Source organism: Temnothorax longispinosus, chromosome 1 (assembly GCF_030848805.1).
Source record: "Temnothorax longispinosus isolate EJ_2023e chromosome 1, Tlon_JGU_v1, whole genome shotgun sequence".
Classification (NCBI taxonomy): Eukaryota; Metazoa; Arthropoda; class Insecta; order Hymenoptera; family Formicidae; genus Temnothorax; species Temnothorax longispinosus.
Genome location: NC_092358.1, coordinates 22,223,458 through 22,245,399, shown reverse-complemented (window position 1 = coordinate 22,245,399; position 21,942 = coordinate 22,223,458). Strand labels below are relative to the sequence as shown.

At 40.3% G+C, this 21,942-nt stretch overlaps 2 protein-coding genes across 3 annotated transcripts in view; both read left to right on the top strand.

The window, feature by feature from the left end:
* Cv-c (crossveinless c) overlaps positions 1 to 14,855 on the top strand; it is a 207,842-nt gene extending 192,987 nt beyond the window's left edge. Inside the window, exons 11-16 of one of the 2 annotated variants that reach the window (XM_071786013.1) lie at positions 8,411 to 10,127; positions 10,223 to 10,560; positions 10,676 to 10,827; positions 11,203 to 11,487; positions 11,676 to 11,855; positions 12,067 to 14,855. In XM_071786013.1, coding sequence (XP_071642114.1) covers positions 8,411 to 10,127; positions 10,223 to 10,560; positions 10,676 to 10,827; positions 11,203 to 11,487; positions 11,676 to 11,855; positions 12,067 to 12,181 — 2,787 coding nt within the window. In that variant the 3' untranslated portion in view covers positions 12,182 to 14,855. The remainder of the gene's footprint in view (positions 1 to 8,410; positions 10,128 to 10,222; positions 10,561 to 10,675; positions 10,828 to 11,202; positions 11,488 to 11,675; positions 11,856 to 12,066) is intronic. The other variant, XM_071786022.1, reaches the window with a different exon arrangement.
* Positions 14,856 to 14,993: 138 nt separating this feature from the next.
* On the top strand, positions 14,994 to 21,827 carry LOC139817857 (cilia- and flagella-associated protein 298-like). Its single transcript, XM_071786142.1, has 5 exons — positions 14,994 to 15,443; positions 16,118 to 16,267; positions 17,162 to 17,247; positions 17,332 to 17,502; positions 17,814 to 21,827. Exons 1-5 carry the CDS (start codon positions 15,305 to 15,307, stop codon positions 18,120 to 18,122), a joined length of 855 nt encoding a protein of 284 aa, XP_071642243.1. The 5' UTR covers positions 14,994 to 15,304; the 3' UTR covers positions 18,123 to 21,827.
* Positions 21,828 to 21,942: the final 115 nt, after the last annotated feature.

The following is a 21,942-nucleotide window of genomic DNA, read 5'->3' as shown; positions in this document are numbered from 1 at the left end:
GACCGCCGCTGCTGTGCACCTGCACAGCATAATCGCCATTCTCATGCTCGCCGGAAGAGGATTACCGAGAAAACGGTCTCAACTTTTAATCGCGCACCGGACTGGATTGTAACACCAGGCATAACGGAATCTTCAATGCATCTCTTTCCAAGAATTTTAGAAACTAAATGTACTCGTTGTCGTACTTTATCTCTATAAATTACTGTTTGCTATAAATACTTGTATAACAACACACTATTAATTAATGTGTTATTATTTACTAATAATATTATACTAATAATATACTATTATCACAGTACAAATTATACTACTATAAAATTGTACTAATATTGTATTAGTATATAATTATTAATTAACTCTGACAATTATACTAATATAAGATTATACTAATATTATATTAATTTAATCAACTCCTAACAACTGCAGGGATACCGGTATAAAAATGCTTTAATCGTTAGACTGGTCGTTTGTTAGGAAAAAAAAACGGAGTTCTACAATATGGCTCTACTTTCCAGGCATGTTAGAAGCTAGATTCTTTCTAGTATTTAACCACATGCACCCATTCGCGACGATGGGTGGCGACCGCCGTCAAATCGCGATGCTTTATTTACAAGTGCATGGTGCAGTTATCGCGACTGCTCCGCTCGTGGAACCGCGAGCAATTAGCACTCGCGGCCGAGAGTCGGCATATTACCATAAATCTCCATCGCGGACCGTTCAGAAGTCAATTAGCGTAAGTCATACTGTGATGAAGACCGCGATACGTCTTGCGGTTGTTTAAATTAAGCAACGACCGCACGGAACCGTTGTATCGCGCCGCAACTTAATCGCAATCCAATGGGTACTTGTCGGATTAAAAACCGCTACGTCAAACGATGTTAAAAGTCGGGGATCGGCTGCCGCAGATTGCGGTATGTAACACGAAGACAGAAATCGAAGCCAGTCTCTGAATACATGAAGCTCCAAAGAGATATTTTTTATAACGTTCAAAAAATACCAAGACTATTCGCAGGATTAAAAACTTGCAAGCTTGGCGATTTTCAGGCTTAAATCACAATTAATAATTAATTAACTCTCTCTATTTTAAAGTCCTAAGAATCTAAGTCCATTTTGCGATTATACCTTAATCCTGAATTTTGCACGCGGTAATTTCATGTGAAATGCAATGTGTACCTTGTGATTTTCTTTATACCACGTTCTTACACTCTCTGGATCTATTTCAGAGAACGTCTAATAAGCGACATTTTCATGGTAATAAATAACGATAAAAAGAGCCGCGGCATTTTCTCCGTTTTTATGTTTTTCTTTGGAAATGTTTATACCCGCACACACACACACACACACATGTGGACACGTCACGCGTGTTAAACAAGTGTCACGCACCCACCGCCTCGGGCAAAGGGACAAGATGAGCGGGATGCTGCGAAATGATTTCTCTCTTGCGAGAGAGTCGAGAGAGAAGCATCGAGAGAAACGGCTGACGGAGCAGACAGCGCGTCGCCGCGCCGCGCCGCGCCGCGCCGCGCCGCGCGCCGTCGTCGTGCGCGAAGCCTTGGCGTGGCAACGAAGTCGTATACGCAAACGTAGGAGCATTCAAATCGGAGTCTGGCCAATCCGTCAATCTTTAATCGTTTTAACGTCAATCGCGATTATCGTAAACTTTATTAAATTTTATTTTAGAGAAAAAAAACTAAATAATGTGTCATATATTATATAATTATTTTAAAATTAGAGAGAAGCAACACACATATTAAATTCAACATGGTAATTTTTTTTAATAGCGAGATTAATCGCAGCATCGAAACGCATCGCGTGTATCGATCTGACTCCCACTCGAATGTCTCTGTTACACCGGATGCAGCCGCGTGCTATTTACACACAGTGCGCGCATCAGGAGAAACTCCTACGAGAGTTCCAAGCCGAGAATTATCGCTGAAACCGACGCTGTCCTAATACCTCCTCGCGATTAGAATGATCGATCGACCGACCGGGCGAGCTGGTTCTCGCAAACGAGGATTTACTCACCGTTAGGGCGCCCCACGAACCGCTCGTTAGTTAATGATACCGGAAGTAAGGGACGATGGAGGTGACGATGGAAGTGGTCGGGATTAATGAGGCGTGACGGGAGTATCATCGCGCGATTTTCTTGCGGGGATTCGCGCGGAATCTCCGTAGGAAAATACATTGATCGCGTCGTCGTACCTTTGCTATTTCGAGGAAGCGAGATTTATACAGATTTGTAATTTTATACAAAAGGAATTTAACATATCACTTGCTAGTTGTTTGTTAGTTAAGTCAACAATAAATTAAAAAGTTATGGAAATAATAAATTACATAATAAATAAAAAATAATGAAAATTTGGTTTTAAGTCGATATTAATACACTGAGAAAAAATGGAAAATTTTTTCTTCATTTTAGTAAATGGAGTAACGGTTGTATGCAAACTAATATTTACTAAAATGTAGACAATTTTTTTCTCAGTATAGGTATTTTGTTACATTCATGCAGTCTCTTAGGTACATGTGAATGACCGTTACGTACTGTTCAATATATCTATTTGTATTTTTATTTCTGTAACTTCTATCATTTATTTTACTTTTTTGACTCTTAAAATTGGACGGGCGTTTCGTTAATGAAAATGACGCATAAATATCTCTCCGTGGCCTCCGTTTGAGTGGCGGTTTTTTGACGTTAGGCTAATTGAATTTCGTGATATATGTTCCACACAATGACGGGCCATTCGTACTCGTTAGGCCACTGCAAATCGAGTGTCACTGATCGCGACAGGCCGCAAGCTTCTATAATACGACGGTGGTCGTACGGCCCAAATTTAGAACCAACCACCATAGAGCGGTGAGATGACCTAGATTTCCGAATGTTTTCGTTCGCTCTGGGTGGTATACGCGATAAAAATTCTCTCTTCGTGTATCGAATTTTTAAACTTAGACCTCAGCATTTCAGTCAGCGCAAAATAGACTTGAGGAAAACTCGATACGAATCTGTTTTTCCTGGATTTATTTATAGAAAGAACGAGAGAAAGAGATGTGGAATTTTTTATTAAGAATCGGTTTCACGAATTCTGTCGGGAATAAAATATTATCACGGGTACCACATCTTTTCGACGCTCCAGATATACTTTTTCCACGCTCTACTGTTGGCCGTTGCATTTCGAGAAACGAGCGCGAACAAATTGTGCGAGCAAAAACTGGCCCGCGTTCCTTGCCGCGCATTGTCGATTCCGCGAGTTAAAATTCTCGATTCGAAAGTATGTTATCGTCGTACTTGCGAACGAGACGACGGCAGAAGAAGTAGAGGAGACCGACATTCCAGGGATTTCCGTTGATCGCTGAGCGGCTATGCAGTCACGGCTGCAGTCGTCGCAACTGCAGTCGTGGATTTCTTCATTGACAATCGTGATTCAGTGACGAGCCCTCGAGGATCGTACGGTTTGCCGTGCCGCGGTCGTTTCTTTACGCGAAACATCGAATATAAGCTCCCCTGTTAGCGACCGTATCAACCGGTCGTCATTGAATTTGTAGCCGCGACCTCTTTTTCCTCGACGTTGTCCGGCATCACGATTTCCTTCTTTCATGGCGCAACTGGCAATTGCATCGCTCGTTTCTGCAATTTGCTAAATCGTATTGTTGATTTGCGAATATGAATACCAACATACAAGTCATATATATAGGATTTACTGAATTTATTACAGAAAACTATCAATAATATATGCATTGCATGTATAAGGATATTCGGAACAATGAATGTTTATACATTTAATATTTGCAGATTAAATAAATTTGATCAACACTTTGTATTTTTCAGATATTTTTTTAGACTCTACTAATTTATCATGTTCAAAATTTGGCGTGTTGTAATATTGTACGGAATGGTCGTTGTTTTATGATTTGAGCAACATTCTATTTATTGTTTTTGTTTTTGGCTGCATCTATAACCGAATTTTAATTAATATACTCACCGTGTATTAAGTCTCGCTCTTAAATTGGAGACTTTATCGGTCGCACTTAAAGAACGATATACATAGATAGGGCAATTTAACTAAACAGCTGCGTTAAAATCAATGTTAATTTTGTGAAAGGGGGAGTTCCTGAATTTACCTTCTGCGACAAACCGCTTTCTTCTGGGGGTCGTAAATTAAATTAATGCCATCGCGTGATACGACAGCTGGTTAATTGGTAATCCAACACGACCAATTATTCCGACAACGTCCATTTACAAATGGATACAGTATTTTACTACAATTTGTGCGCGTCTGTTATAATTGCTTGTAAGACAGTAAAGAATTAGAATGTTCATTAGACCAGTCTGTCGCTTTATATCACGTATAATTACATTTTATGCGCCATAAAGTGGCAATGATATGTGTATTCGAGTCATATATTTTTAATGCATAATAAATTTTTATAATGTAAAATAATTACGCGTGTGATTATGATTTTATATAGTTTTACGTAAGTTTTACGTAACAAAATAATATTACGCATCTCTCGCAGAGACATTAAACAAGTCGCAAAAAAAAATGAGAAATGCATTTTAATAAGACACACTCGACGGAAGTAAAACTGAAATTTTTTTTCCTCTTGCGTAACGAGTGTCCTTCCATGTATGCGAGATGTATTTGCGCGTATATCTCGGGCCGTCCGGGCCCAGAAAAACGACGGACGGACGGTTTGTTCAACCTGCTTAGACGGAAGTGACGTCGGCCGTACACACGGCGGGGCGACACGGCTCGTTGAGTGCCGCGCGGAAATAACTCACGTATGGGGGTATCGTCACGTCTCTCGCGTAGTAACGCGCCGGAACGGAAACGCAGATACCTACGTGCATGCGAGCGAACGATCTAAGTACCGAACGGACGGTAATCGGCCGCGAAACTTATTGCATGACAAAGAAAAAGAGAGAGAGAGGGAGGGAGACGGAGAGAGTCGTATGCCGATGTCCGATGCTCGCGCATTAGATGCATTACGAAAGGTGCATCCTCCTCGGAGAAGGATGACGGAGAATGTCTATTGCGTCGATCCTCCTCGACGTAAATGCATATAGCCTTCGTCGCTGGCTCGCAGAGTCGTCTCGCCGTCTCGCCCTTCGTCAGGCGTGACGCCGGTATAATATCTAATGATGGCGAAATGTCGGGGAAGAAGTAAAAATAATCGAAACTAGACACGAGATATAGAAATTGGAAGCACTGAAGTATGATTCCTTTTATTGATCTCTTTTATTGTTAATCGAGTGTACGATGGTCTATTGCGTTTATATCAAGGAAAACGTTCGGAATATGGACTGTACGTCGAAATTCATCAACTTAAACGCTTCTGAAGTGTGTGTCAATAAACCAATGTAAACCATTAATTTTACGCGTTGAAAGCATAATGGATACTTTGTACTCTCATCAGTCTCTCTCTCTGTCATGATGCCAAGCATTTATCGTAATTCACGAACGAGGGATTCTATTTAGCCTTCCAGTTTGTGTTAGCCCGGAAAGTCGTTATCGGCATTCACGCATCCGAGAGCTTTTCGTTCCGGCGCGGCGGCTGTTATCCGTCTTCCCGATCAGCTCGTCTAGCACGGGCTGTGTGCCCCGGTTGCTCCGTCACCGAGGAAAGAGAAACGACACGGTGACCCCTGCGACTTCTCGTGGTATCTCGTCAGTTCCCCATAAGGTGACTAAGCCGAAATGGGCGTCTTTTCGTGCGCCCCGGAGACGGTTGGCTTTCTAACAATAGGACCGACACATCGCTTCTCGTTAGTTACGAAACTTGACGCCTTTGTATTTTCACGTGAAGCGCGCACACACACACACACACACGGAGCGTACGTGTGTGTGAAATCTCACGTGATCCACGCTACATGACAATGGACCTGGTCTCTCACCGCGGCAACGCCTCGCACGGTTTGCACGGTGGCACCGTTTAACACACACACACACGCGCGCGTTTCTCATCTAAGAAGCGAGGATCACGTTTTGAATTATATGCTCTCCGTCGGGATTTTCTCGGAGCGCTACGAATACACAATTTACAAGAAATGCGACGGGTTATCGAAAGGAAAATCATGCGATTCTTTTTAAAGCGCTGACTTGAAACATAAACATTGATATAAATAAAATTTCTTATATAATTTCCCTTTATTCTCCTCTAATTCGAGTAAAAATTATCCTTATTATAAGATAATGCATGAAATCAGAAATAGCGTTGTAAAAATTGCATTCTTGTATTATCGGAGTTAACGTGCGTTTTGCAATTTCTTCTCAATCGTCTCGATCACTTTTAAATAAATTATAAAACCAATTTCTGCAGAATGATTGATGGCAGCCCGTTTTGCACCACTAAAAGAGTATCAGAAACGTGCCACTCCTATGCGTTTTCGCGCGCGAAGGGGGCGGTTTTATTTATATTATCCCGCACGGGGCCACCGGAAGGAATAATTAGCGACGCAAAAATAGTTTCGCAATTATACCGCGCCTTACATCGGCGTGAACCTTGCCTCGCAGGCCTCATCAAAGACCCGACATTTGTCACCGCGGTCGTCCCCGTCGACGACGACGACGTCGCTGTCGGACGTCATCCGGCCGATTTTATTTCCGTCGCTTCGACGGAAGGATTTCGAAAGCCTGCCCCACCTTGCAGCGTTAGGCCAACACGGAGCGCGAAATGCACTCCGAAATCTCAAAAATCTATTTTCTGCCGGCGTCGCCCACGCTTTATTTCCCGGCCGATATCCCGCACGTGCAATGCCGCGTATTTTTATCCGTGGCCCACATCCTCGAGAAGAAGCGCTGCCTCACATTATTATTCGGTCACTCGCGTCGCGTAATCGAACGAGGAAAAAACGAGAGGTATTGCGAGAGACGCGAAAAGGCGAAGCCCTGCTCGTTTCCTTCGTCCACCGCGGCGGAGACCTGTAAACCCATTTCGAGAGCGTCACCCACCGCGTCGCGCCGCGCGAGATCGTTCTAGTAAATTATTTTTTTACGACGTATATCGTAACTGTGCCTTGGGAATGCTGTGTTTCCTATATAAAACGGGATTTACCGCGGTAATAAAAGCGTGCGATCGTTCTCCCGAATGGCGAAGCTTCCCAAAATGAATTAGGAACACGGTTCGGGCTCGTGTCAGTTCGTCTGACGGGTCGTTGAGTGGAGAAATGGTGTAAGTCCGTAATAGCCGGCCATAAATTTCAGACGGCACAATGAAATTTAATTTAGGAGACATAATTAGGACGTAAACTGTTTTGACGTTACGGAAATTTAGGATGTTTCCTCCTGTAACACTTTTTAATTGATGGGCTACAAAACTGATATGACAAAAATTATTATATATACCTATCACATTCACACAAGATTATTTAATTTTCATATTTTTTGGCAATATTCTGATTTCATAAAATAATAAAATTTTCCTTTTACCTTGTTGATACGCATAGTTAACATGATAATAGCGACTTCCGTCGAAAAATCTCCCGGTCTGACGGTTTCCTTCGGAAACCGTTCAATTCTTATTACGCGAGCTGATGACCTCGTGGTTATCGAGCCGGCAATTTCTTTTTTCTCTTTACTATCGAGGGCAGCAGAAATGCTTGACTTGCGACCTCAAGAACCCCATCGCCGATTACGAGCGGTAAAAGTGCGCACGGAAGACTTTCTACAATTAATTATAGAGCACTGGGCGCGATCCGCCTGTTCTCCAATGGCCGGCGATCCTTAATTTCGTTGCTTACGAACCGATTACGAAACACCATCGTTCGTTAAGCGTTCGATAAGTATCATTTATTTCGAGCGTAACGTTTCTTTCCCGTATAAACGTCGGATAACGTTGAGTCACATATGTTCTTTCGGGCCCACTTTGTTAGTCCGCCGTAATCCCGCGGAAGAAACGCCCAGGCTTTTACGGATTACACGCGCCGACCGGCTAGTTTATTACTTACTTTGTGCTTGCCGGAATCGCACCTTGCGCGCGACAGGATTATCCTCCGCGCGAAATAAATGGGCTCGAAGGCCCCCCCCCCGCTCGCGAAAGCCGCACGTACGAATGGAATTCTCGTTCGAATCGAGTTCCCGGATCCAGATTCAGCTGGATCCGGATCGTGATTCAGACTGGTGAATCACATTTTGCCAGCGTTTTTTGCTTATAAATTTAGGTCAATCAGAATAACTATGACACTCTTGTTATAAATATAGTATAGTAATTATAGTAATCGGTTCAAATCTAATGCTTTAGCCGTGGCTAAAATTAATAAACTATTTTTAAAAATTTTATTACTTATTATAGAACATCGTAATACAACTTCAAGGAAATATCATGTTGATATATATTATAATTATCATAATATATTGGTTGTTATATATATAAAACTCGTTTTATTTTAAATTTTGTGTCGTTATTTATGATACAGAGTGGTGGCGGTGACGAATCCGACGAGGACACGCAGTGCGCCTTGAGCGAAAAATGGACCTTCGAGAAAAAGACGAGACGCTGGTCGCGCATAGGCGACGTAACACCGGCGAACGTCGAGAGGCTGCAGGCGATCGCCGGGCAGAACGCCGCGTCCGAGGACGATTCCATCGAGGATCGTCTGGAGGCGGAAGAGGCGGAAGACACCATGCTGGAGAATCTGCGGTACGGCAGTTTGCCACCGGGAACCGTGCCCGACGAGAACGGCACGCGATTTCGCAGGTCCGGCTCGGAGAGGCTGCGGGACGGCGCGAAGGCTTTCCTTAGGCGCGTCGAGTCCCTGAAGTCGCGGCGGCGGAAGCGCCAGAATCGCGACGGGGTGGTGATCAGCGGACCCCAGGTGCTCGACGTGATGTCCATGCAGCAGAAGATGAAGGAGCTGAACTGCGTGGACGTGTCGCCCACGGGGCCGGCACCGGTCTCCTTCAACGAACTCCTGTCGGCCGGGTCTCTGCAAATTCCCGGCTCGCCGGTCACCCTCCCGGCCTCACCCTATCATTTACCGCCGTCGCCGCTGGCGAACGCGCCCAGCCCCTTCGGCGACGACTCCTCCAGCTACTGCTCGGACGGTTCGCAGGGCGGTGGACCGACACCGAAGCCGACCCGCACGAAGATGAATCGCGCCCGCCGATTTCTACATCGCGGCAGAGAGGACCAGGGCGCGCTGAGCGACTCCGAATGCCAGCCGACGAACTGGCGACATCGGTACTTCCGCGACGCTAACAGCAACCACGCGAAGGTGCTGGAGTTCGTGACCGTGCGTTCACAAAGTTCCAAGGAGCGCTCTCAAAATTCCACGCCGGCGAAGAACGCACCGATTAATACCCGCGGCGGCAGCCTGAACCTCGGCAAGGAGTCGCAGAGGTATCGCGACAAGCTCGCGCAGGACAAGGAGGAAAAGGCGGCGACCTCGAAGCGGGAGGACAAGATGCGCAAGAGCTTCCGACGCCGCGACGACTCGCATAGGGACAAGTCGCTGTCTAAGGAGGTAACAGTCTACCGAGAAAAATCCAGGTCCAGGAGCTCTGAATTAGCCGGCAGTCAAGAGAGTGGCTCCACCGTGGCCAGTAGGGACTCCGAACCGGAAGAGGAATCGCCTAGGCACAAGCAGGGCACCGTTGTCAGGTGGCACAGTTTCCAGAGAGGGTCGCTCTACCCCGAACCCTTGGACCCGTTGTGTCCTAGAGCGATGGCTTCCATGTCGTGCGGACAACTTCTGGTCCTGAGGAAACTGGCGTTGTTGAAACTCACGGCGTGCATGGAACGGTACTGTCCGACTCATCGCACCGGTTGGAACTGGGAGCTTCCGAAGTTCATCAGGAAAATCAAGACGCCTGATTACAAGGACAAGACGGTCTTCGGAGTGCCGCTCTTGCTGTCTCTACAGAGAACCGGTCAAGCTCTACCTAAGTGTATCCAGATCGCTCTGAGATGGCTGAGAGCCAACGCTCTGGATCAGGTGGGCATCTTCAGAAAGAGCGGCGTCAAGTCGAGGATACAGAAGCTGAAAATTATGACGGAGACCCAGGGAGACAATATCAATTTTGACGGGCAGCAGGCGTTCGACGTCGCCGATCTTGTCAAACAGTATTTCAGGGAGTTGCCGGAGGCTCTGCTGACGAACAAGCTCTCGGAGACGTTTATCGCCATCTTTCAACGTAAGTATGCGCGATTCTTGCTAGCTTGTTTTCTAGTTTACAGACCGCTCGAAGAGGGAAACGTGACTTTGCAATGGATCGCTTTTTTTTCGCAGATGTACCGGTGGAGTTGCGACCTGATGCTGTGCAGTGCGTCCTGTTGCTGCTTCCGGATGAACATCGTGAGGCGTTAGAGACTCTGCTCGACTTCCTCAATCACGTCGCCAGCAACTCGCCCTACAACCAAATGACAGCCTCGAATCTGGCCGTGTGTCTAGCCCCGAGCCTGTTCCATTTCAACCACAGCAACACGAACGTGACCAACAGGTCGAGCAGCGTGTCGCCACGTAGGCGAAAGACCGTGGGCATTCCCGATCAGCGGGAACTGTCGGAAAACAAAGCCGCTCACGACTGTCTTCTGTATCTGGTCAAGTTGCATCGTGAATTATTCATGGTGAGTGCCGAAGCGTCGTCATTCGTCGATCGCGATCGCTCGCGGGTTCGGTTCGATCCTAGGCGCGCGAACGAGTGGGATGGGCACGGGTTCAAGCCTCTTCCGGTTCTTTCAGGTCTCGTCGGACATGCTGACGCAGTGTCACTTTAATTACATGGAAGAGAGCATTCCGGTTGCGCTGGAGGAACTCGGCTCGGAATTGAAGCAGGATTGGAGGGGTTACCTGTACGCCTGCACCACGGCGTTGCTGAAGGAAGCGCGAGAAAAGTTAGTACATATCATCATTATGTTTAATTCATACGTGAAAGTAAATAATGTTAAAAATAAAATTAATGTAAGCGGATAAAAATTTTAGAATTTTTAAAAATACATAATGGTCCGTATTCTCAGTTTGCTTTTAATTCTGAGATTCTATAGTTTACATTACATATACTATGGTATTTCAAAAATAAAAGTGCGTTTTTATCAATAAAAGTGAACTGAGAATACGGGTCTATATGTTTTTAAATTAAATATAAATATAATGAAAGAAAGAGTATGAAAGATACAGTATATTGAGTCTAACAAGTCAAATGAGTAAATAATATAAATAGAATAATAAAGGATGCGCACGCGCTAAACAGAGACTGCAATCCGTTCTAGCAGAAGTCGCGGCTGGGTCACGGTAAGCAATCCTGCCGACAATAGCGTAGAAATGGCGTACAAAAAGGTCGGCGATGGACACCCGCTTCGTCTCTGGCGAGTGTCAACCGAAGTCGAAGCTCCGCCAAATGAGCTGTTACATCGTGTGCTGAGAGAAAGACACATCTGGGATCCGCAACTTTTAAAATACAGACTGGTGACCAAGCTGGACACCAATGTCGAGGTCTTCCAATACGCCACCGGGAACATGAGTCCGCTGCCCGCTCGAGATTATTGTGTAGTAAGGTAAGCTTTAATAAAATTATTAAATTACGTCATTTGTCATATTTAAATTATTTATTCTTCCTCTTTATACATGCATAAACACAATTTAGCATTATTGTATTTTTATAAATAAATATTTTATTTTCCGAGAATTTGAATTATTTACAAAAATGTTTACAGTTTCTAACGAGTATAATTAATTTTTGCAGATCCTGGCGGAACGATCTTCCCAAAGGTGCTTGCGTCATTGTCGAAACATCCGTGCAACATCCAGACGCCCCTGTCATGCTCGGAGGAACTCGTGGCATCGTTTTGGCCTCACGTTATCTTATCGAACCATGTGGCAGCGGCAAATCCCGCATTATGCATTTATCCAGAGTCGATACAAAGTAATATTTTTTGAATAATTTTAATCTTCTTCGACTCTCTTAACGTTTACTTAGAAGTATTTTACAAAAATTTACTTAAAGCAAATTATTTATTTTTATTTATTTCAAATTAATTATTTATTTTATTATATATAATTTATTTGAAATAAATTACAAGACTAAATAAACTTGGGATTAGACAAAAATCCAATTGGAATAATTTTGTTTTCAGGGGTCGCACACCTGAATGGTACAATAAGAGCTACGGACACATCGCTGCTCTTCACTTAAGCAAAATCCGTAATTCTTTCAAGCATACCACCGATGGGCCCGAAAGCAAAGTTTGAGAACAGGGTACCGTGCAACAGGTATCGTTGCACGGTTCTTCCTTTCCTTCCTCCTCTTCTTCCTCCGCCTCTTCCTCCACCTCCTCTATGTCCACTCTTCAAGTACCCGACGAGCAGTATGACCACAGGCTCCTAAAGGACGCACTACAAGTCCAGCCTACCATCGATGAAGAATAATCTCGATCGATCAGTAACCAAAACCCACCGATGTCGTAGTTAGCTTTGTTCAGCAAATGTTTTTGAACTTGAGATAAGCAATCTATTTTATCATATAGTAGTATAGTAATAGAATGCCCCGTATGACGCGCGTTTACTGTCCAAAGATCTTACCGTCCGTTTGTCATGAAAGTTGGAAGGGGCGGGATATAAAGAATGAGAATGAACAATCTCAGTCAGCAATTTTAATAATGAAGATGGCTCACGCGTGTCGAAATCAGCTATTTTGGGATACAAAGGACGACACGTTATTTTTGCAATTTTAATGTTGTTGTTGTTTGAGAATTTATCAATTCTATCAAATTCCGATCGCAGTGATTCCTGAAATCGCGTCACGCTGCAGTTTTTTAATTTGATCGCATTTTAATGCTAAAAGATCGAAAAATCGGTCGATAAATATAAACGCTTCCGGTTGTGTGATAGAAGATGAACGTCATTCGGTGTTTTCGACGACTATGTGTATGTGTTTATATGAGAATAGCGACTCCATGGGTTTATTCCATACTGTAGCAAGTTCATATTTTCGATAAAAATAAGATATAGAGATATGTGAAAGCACGACCAAGATAAGAAATGATATTAACTATATTTTCTCATAACATCTTAATCAATAAAAACTTCCTAATATAAAATGTCATTGTTTCGACTTTTACAAACTATAATATAGAGATTACAATATAACTGAAATTGTTTTTTAAATATTTTATTTCTTAGTGCAGCAAAATTTTATTATTAGACTTTGGTGTCAAACATTTTTCCATAACTGATGAAAATTTTAAGATGAACAAATGAATCCGTGGGACCGAGTTTTGTCAGAATAAAATGTCGCTATACAGGATCATTCAGACTTGTAGAATGCACCAATTAGTTACAGCGAAAGCTGTAAATGAAACCGCATCTAAGTTGACGGTATTCGTACGCAATACATTTGTAATGACAATGTTGATCGATTAATGTTTCCGTCAGGTTCCTAAAAATGGGATGAAGCCTAGATAGGGTGCTGTCTGAAAATACAAATTTCATATGCATTTCGTATATTTTTGTTGGACCAAATGCCAATTTTTCTATCACATAGTGTATCACAAGTAGTAGTTGGCATATGTCTCGATTGAGGAATTTCCTTCCTCTCTCATAAATGTTGCCACACATAGACGAGCGAATAAGTAAATGTCGCGTACGCATTTACACGTGTGTCTATTTATAAATGTGCTCTTATAAGCACGTGTTTGTTACATGTATGTAAAAGAGATTACGTCGTTTCATTGTCGGAATTGCACGATGCGCTGCTTCGCACACCATTTGTCTGTTGTGTGGAAAAATACGTCATGAGGATACAGTTAAGCAAAAATAATTTGTGGCTACAACTTTTCGAGAAAATGTCTCGATTATATCTATTATTTTACAACATCAAACAATTTTACTTTTTTGACTTATAATCGATAAAATATTCGAAATTTCTTTAGTTTTGTGAGATTAAAAATATTCCGCGTGTAGCGATTGACGTAAACAAATCAGTGCACCGTGCAGTTCTGCTCGTTATCGTTAGATTTACCGCCGGGGTCACGATCGCCGCGGCAGTTCAAGCAATGCGAAAGGATTTTGAGTAAAACATAAGTATCCAAATCTCGTTGTTCTGTCATGCGAGTGGCGAACGACTCCGCTCGACATAAGCAATTATCATTGTTACTCGTATCGATGTTAAGAGTTATGAATTATGAAAATGAAAAAAAAAAAAATATCCGTTTTCGCCGTGTTTGTTCCGGAATCGTTGCGAGCCGACCAATTGCGCCCGCGACTTTAAAGACACGCGCTTAGGATGTTTAATTGTTTGACATGTCCGTATGCAACAATTACTATAGGGACCATCTCGTGGGCGTAACAAATAACCGAACGGAATGTTAGCCGTGCGAAATAAAAGTGACAAAAATGTAAGGAAAGAGAATGCCAAGTTCCATCGTGCATCAGCGCGTTGCTCAATGATAATTTGTAATGCGACAAAACTTTATTTGATATGTCGAAATGAGACGGATCAATACCAATTCGTTTGTTACGTCCATGGATCACCTTTGTTTGGACCTCAAACAGAAAATGACCTGCGTAAGATGCACCTCATCGAATTGAAACTCTAAGTGTATTTTAACGTAAATACTAGTCACTTACATTATAGCCGAGAATTATGGATTACGACATAGATTTTTATTGTGCAGCGTTGCGCCGAGGATATTTAAAAAATATATTATTAATTGCTACTATATATATTATATATCGACGTTAAGTAATCATACAAATATATCATATTTTTGTGTCAAAAACGTCAGTAGAAGCGCGATGACAATAGAGATTCGTCGTCGACGTTTCTTCATATTTGTAACGATATATGAACGTCTTTATTCTTGTAATCCGTGTTCCACTAGAATGTAAATATGTATATTATATAATAATGAGCAACACAAAGTTATATACTCATTAAGTGATATCTTCCTATTCTTTTATCGATCCGTCTCCCTTTTATTGTTTGTCTGGTCATTCTCATTTTTCTTTCAGCATTTAGCATATACGACCTTTTCATTCCAATTTCTTTCAGATTGATAGCCAGCTATATTCGCATTGTTTAATCGATAGCTTGTGTTACCATGGACCCTTCCTGTCGTTCAGGCTGCTTTTGTTGGGTGAATATGAATATATGTTGGATACTTGGACTTGTTTAGTTCCTCGTGGTTCCTCATAACAACTCGCTGGATGCACTTAGCCGAATATTTTAACATTTAAATCGAACTGATAGTCATAATATATTCATTGTCTCAATTAAAAATCTCGAGTTAGCGAAGATATTAAATTGCGACTTAGTACGTTAATCTTATCGAGCAGAAATTTCAGTCTTGATCAAAAGTTCCAACCCGAACAGAAATGGTGAGATTACACGTGAAGAAAGGTGACGACAGTCAATTTTTATATGATACCCACGTGGAGGCGAGTGTGGACGATGTCGTATGTGACATCGCAGTGATCTACAATGGTCGTTTAAAGATTTCGAGAATTTGTTATGGTAAATTTATTATATGTATTCTTCACAAAAGCAAGTTATTCTAAGTACTTATTATAGAGCAGGATAAAATATACGTTTTTGAAATTCCGAATTATTTCGGTTATTTTGATAATTCTATTTTAATAATTTAAAAAATAAAGAAAATCATTCTTTGAGTCTACTTATTTATATAAGATTTAATATACCGGACGAGCATGAAATCCTTTCAATATAGACTATCGTAATTGATACTGTTGCCTTCTTATATAGAATTAATATTCAGTAATTTGGAGCAAAGCTATAGAAAATGTTGAACAGTATTTCTAAGTCAAGTACAAGCAGCAACGAGGACAGAACCGATTGTTTTTTTTTTTTTACGCTTTTTTTACGAGCTTTTGTGGCACGAGGTGAACCGGCGAACCGCGGCGTCAGACCCTGCCCTGGCCTCGCAGTCGGAATATCAACGTGAAAAATCCATTAGCGATTATCTCTTCGGGGCACACTCGCGGCCGGTAATAACAGCGTGTAATAAGAAAGTCGAGTTGCCTGAGTTTATGAACCCATCTATCCTGAGCATCGGTGTGATATTAGTCACGCGGAATAATTATACGGACTTAAAACTTGGCCGCGGTCGCGCGCTCACTCTCCCTCTCGTACGCTCGTCTTCTCACGGCTGTCTCTTTCGTGAAAAATAGAGATCGAGGAGCTGGCTAAGCACGGCGTGATGTTACCGCCTGACATAATGGGCCTCACGGACGAGCAGGTTGAGGAGCTCAAGCTCAAGGACGAATGGGCCGACAAGTGCGTGCCCATGGGCGGTTGGACTTTCAACAGAGACAAGATCGGTGTGTAACATGTAACGATGTAACATATATTGTTCGCCGACACCGGACAATAGGTTTTATAATATATAAAAACGAACGTCTTTCATAATTGATAATGAGCTTGAGTCTCTTTCAATAATATCTAAGGCCCACTGGCCCAGTTCCGCAAACGTCGGTTAACTTTTAACCTTAGGTTAACTCCACTCTGTCTCTTCCTATAACATCTCCCTTGTGTCCATTTCCACCAATGTAGATTAACTTTAATCGCGGTTTAACTTACTTTTCATCTTTTTCTAGTTCTTAAAATTAGAGACAGATAAAAGGTAAAAGTTAAACCAAGATTGAAGTTAACCCTTAAGGTGCATACATGGGTCTACGGCGACCGAGCTAAGTGATGTTTGTAGCTGTGAAACTTGCAAGCTTGTCAGAAAATATTAAATAAACGATATTTATCAAAATGATTATAAAATCGTCAACTACAATGTAGACAGCTGTTTCACGAATTTTTTTAGATTTTTTAAGATACCTTAAGGTAGAGAAAAATAGCGTTGAACGTGACAGACCCACGTATGCACTTAGAAGATACCGAAAAAACGTATGTACATTAAGGCGGGTGTTGGTAGAAACGGATATTAGAAAGAGACGAAGAGTGAGTTAATCTTCTAAGGTTAGAAGTGTGAAATATGGGCCTACCAAGCTAGTAAATTAAGCAAAGTATGATGTACTCATTATGTTTTTTAGTATATCAGTTTATAATTTATAATATTAATTATCTATTTTATTTGTATCTCAATGATACCAATTCTTAGCAATATAAAATTTTGCTAAGAATGCGCAAATAAATTAGATTGTATTTAAAATTGTATGCATCTCACATAATAGATTAAGACTAACAAGCAGTTTAAATAAATACAGGTCGTAGAAACGGTAGACAACCCAACGAAAAGATGCAGGAGGTGCTGAAGAAAACTATCGAGGATGCACGTGCCATGACATCGAAAGTAAATCCAATTTTATTTGTTATACACATTTTACACTTGCTAAACTCCTGGCTGTTCAACAAATTCTTCAATGTTATTTCGCAGAAATTAGTGCAACAAGAGAAATTGGTTACCCAGAAGACAGTCCAAGAAGCTCTGGACTTGTTAAGAGGCGCCGTGACAATCGTTTATCCGATGGGACTTCCGCCACATGACGTGATACGTAAAGAGTTTGAGAATACCGAAGATCTCACCGGTACTCAAGCATCTCTCGAGGTATTGTTTTTTGAAAATTGATGAACGATATGACAATATAAAACAACACAAACGCTTTAAAACTGGCATTTGAAAAATATTCTAATTTTTTAAGCACTCTTTAGAGTTATAAAATGTTTATTATATAATATGTAATAGGGAAATTTAATTAAATATCGTTTTTTTAAACGTTTAAAAAATATTTTACGGGCGTTTAAAAAGAATTTTAGTCTGGAAAACGTTTTTTAAATTTATATGTTGTTCGCGAAGAAATTAAGCTAGAAATTGGCGACATCTTCTCTGACATGTGTAAAAGCACGCACTTCTTGTAGGTAATTGATGTGCAACTGGCTCAACTGTGGTTCTCCGGGAAGGAATTATTACCTGGGAAGAAGATAAAGGACTTCGTGGGTAATAACGAGAAGACCAAGGTGATCGTAAAACTACAGAAGAGAGGATCTGGAAAACCAGCGAGAGAGCCGTTAATGTCGGAAGACGAGCGGAAGCAATTAATGCTGCACGCGTATCGTCGTCAAGAACAGCTGCAGGTAAGTACTTTTTCTTACACATCGATGAAAATCTCTGATGATTCATTCAGGATAAGGTATAATTTTATTATTATCGCTGCAAATAAAATTTAGCAATTGTAAAAAACATATATAAACGCATTTTAAGCAATTGTAAAAACATATATATAAACGCCGAATCTCAAAGAATCTGGATGAATTATCAAGTAACATTGACATTAACAACAAACGGTGATCAAGTCTGTAGTCGAGCTTGACGCGTTCTGTTTTATCCCTAACTGCTCGTTCAAAAATCAATAAAATCAATGCACGTGCAAATTACAAACAAAAATAATAACAGAATTTCCTAAGTTTCGTAATAGTTTGTCAATAAAATAACTGTATTGTAATTTGCAATACATGTCAAAGAATTATAAAGCGGAATCGATTTGATTACTACTCATGAGGTATTCTAAAGCGAGAACGTACCGCCTCTATATAAGACGCCTCCATTGATCGTGCTTAGGAAAAGATAGTGCATGCCTATCGATCGCACGCGTGTCCTCTGCACGCCCTATTCGAACTAGGGTGGCTTATTTCAAAAACAGCTCGCGGGCTTGTTAAGCTGATACTGATCTTTTGAGCTATCTTATGTTGACACGTGCTTTCCACGATTGCGAATTTTCTCTCTTGAAACTGAATAATTTAACATTTCTAAAGCATTGGATAGAAATAAATTTAATTTCAGAATTGCACGAGTACGATCCATAAGTACGATTTAATTTAAACTAATATTTTAATACAAGGCGACAGTTTAATTTACAACATAAAATCGAAACATAAAGTTTTTCCCTACATTAATTATTTCCATTTATATTAAAATGGAGACATCTTCAAATTATGAAGATATATCTTCAAATTATGAACTTCTTTACACGTAATAATTGTAATCTAATTGTTTTAGTACATATCTAGAAATATCTACAAATTATTTTTTATTTATTTACGTAGAAATACTTTTGTGCTTCTTTTCAGTAATTTAAATGTAAAATAAGTAACGTAATATAATATTATATAAATGCATATTAATTTAAATTAGTCGTCAGGGGGACAATTGCAGAGACTAGGTAGGTGTGACGAACTCATAGCAGCAAATGTCCCATTTCCATTGTTTCCATTATCGATCTGGAGTCGCAGCAAATAGCTTTCAGTACGACTTCAATGTATAGCGAACGTACAAAAATCAATAATCTATTAAAGGACGCTAATATTTTAAGATAACTTAATTTAAATATTTCATGTTTTATTTAATCAAATATCCTAAACTATGTGGGATGCATGAACATTTCTCTTTAGATATCAACAGGTATGATAATCTTCCCAAACTATTGTTTGCTTGAATAATCATAGGTCATAGTTTCGTCAAGGGCTAAACTGATTGAATTGCTTTTCAAAGATTTATCTTGCTTCTTTTTACGTCGTTTCTTTGATGGAAGTATAAACTTAATCAAACTTTGATCAAGTGCGGAAATTATATATTGCGGCCAAAAGAATGTGATAGAATATATATAGATCTGTCTCTTAAAATTTTGAATTTTTTATGTATTGTACAGAATTAATAATTTAGCAAAATTGTTTTAAATTTTCAAAAAATAGCAGTAGTAAGTATATTAATTTTGTAAATTATTAAAATCAATAATAGTTATAATAAATTAACATTAACGGCAATTATTATTATTACATAACAGTAAGAATATCCTAAAGCACATAGACATATTGATGTTGAAGCATGCTTCTTTATTAAAGTCAAATTCAAATCACTTAGCAAATTATTTCTCTAGAAAGGTTTTAACTAGTCCTGCTACTATACATTAATTAGAAGAAAGGCATTATAACTTCTTAGACATTGTAATAATTAATTATTCCGTCAAAGCTATTTATTGCATTGGTCAATGGACACAGTAGAAATTAATGTCTTGCTTCTTTAATTCATAAAATCGATTGCTTGTCGGTACTTGGTATCTTACCCCGTCGTAAAAAGAACTTAAATGGACGGAAAAAAATATTCTCATTAAGAATAATCGCGTTGGTCTAGTCGGCACGTGTCGCACGAGAAATTGCGTTTGTGAAATTTTCATGACGTTCCATTTGCTTTTCTTGGGAGGTTGACAGAAAGAGACCGCAGTGTTTGTTAACGGTTGTAATTTGTTCAGTTTGTTCAATGTCGTCCCTAAGTTCCAATATTTTCCCTTGGAAAACAAAAGCGGAATTTCTATCGCGGTAGAATTTTTACGTGATATAATTTTTACCATAATTCTGGAATACATCTCTCTACAGAATGTAATGATCGATGTTTTTCGACTATAAGACCATGAGACAGTTGGTTTACTTTCGGTTGATATATCTACAAAAGAACATGTATGCTATTGTGTAACGTGATAAATATATCCACGCTCGTTCATTATTTCTACAGAACACTATACCTCACAAAGTTACGTGAGAGAAGAAAACTGTACGTTGATTTAGCATTCTTCAAAAATTCATTGTTGAGCGTAATAGGCATAGGACACATATCGATATTAAGCTGCTATTTTCAAGCAGCTACTTATAATTAACAATGCGTGAAGAGCGCAATTTCTATTTATATCTCTACCTCTACGGAAGTTTACTGATTCAATGTATATAACTCCATTAACTCCCTTTCGTCTTTTATGATACAATTCGCTCGTGTGATCGTATCTCGATTTTCGTGTTATTCGCTGGTTGGTTGCCCTATCACGTAATATCACGTAACCGACGTCTGAAAGCTTCTATTATATGTTTATCTAACAGCTAAGGCTTTCCATTAAACACCGTGTCAGTTCCAGCTTTTTGCGACGCGTTGATGGGACATGCGTAAATGGGAAATACTATCTTATTGCATCTCTTTCCCCCTCTCACTCTCTGTCTTTCTCTTTCTCCCCTTCCCTCTCTCTACTTCTCTCTCTCTCTCTCTCTCTCTCTCTCTCTTTTCTTTCTTTTTTTCTTTCTTTCTCTTTGTATATTGAGATGCGTGAGCATTTAACGGTGTCTGCATTATGAAGAACCCTTCAAATGTCGACAAGCTGCGCGATTGACAGGACGCACTTGATTTTAATCTGCAGTTGCTGCGAATGTAGGTTGATGACAATTCAATTATCGCATTTATTGTTTATTTTATCAAAACGATACGATTCTTTTTTTTTTTAAGGGAAATTATATGATGAGAATATAAGTTAAAAAATTGGGACTTAATCGTGATAATTGATTGTCTAGAAGTCACAATATTATAAATATGAATTATCTCCTGATATTAATATAAACTATTTTCTATTATCAAAATCATGTTTTACATTTATTTATTAATTATAACTAACGAAATGCAAAGAGAATAATTTATATTTCCATAAAAATATGAATCATAAGGAGATTCCATGGAGAATCTTTGTTTTGAAAGAAAATTTTTTATCCGCTCTGCAATTTTGTGTAAGATTATAAAGAGGTAAAATTGTATTTGTATCGCCAAGGTCAGAAAATGGATTTCGCAGTAGATTAATTTGCATGAGCGTATTATGAGTGAACGGCAGATATGAGAACCATTTCGTTCTTGCGCAGCAGAGCCTTCGAATGATGCCCTCGGCACGAAGTGTTCCGTGACACGCAAGGTGGCGGCGATATTATTTTATTACGGTTTAACGATGTGCGCATCGCGTTTCTATTACGGCGAGGGAATTCTTAAACGGCAAAACATTTTAATTCAACGTTTCCATATTTCATTACAGGGAAAGAATAAATATTCGACGTAGTTTTTCTTCGATTGCCCCCATTTTCCGTATCGTGTTTTACAATCACGCGGACACGCAACGTTTATTCTGAACTGTTTACAGGTAAATTTGAGCGAGTTAATTTTATTTTTAACGCGGAAGATAAATTGAGA

Coding starts and splice junctions, on each gene's coding strand:
- LOC139817857 (XM_071786142.1), top strand. CDS start 15,305: ATGGTGAGATTACACGTGAAGAAAGGTGACGACAGTCAATTTTTATAT. Junction 15,444..16,117: donor GATTTCGAGAATTTGTTATG/GTAAATTTATTA, acceptor CGTGAAAAATAG/AGATCGAGGAGCTGGCTAAG. Junction 17,248..17,331: donor CACGTGCCATGACATCGAAA/GTAAATCCAATT, acceptor GTTATTTCGCAG/AAATTAGTGCAACAAGAGAA.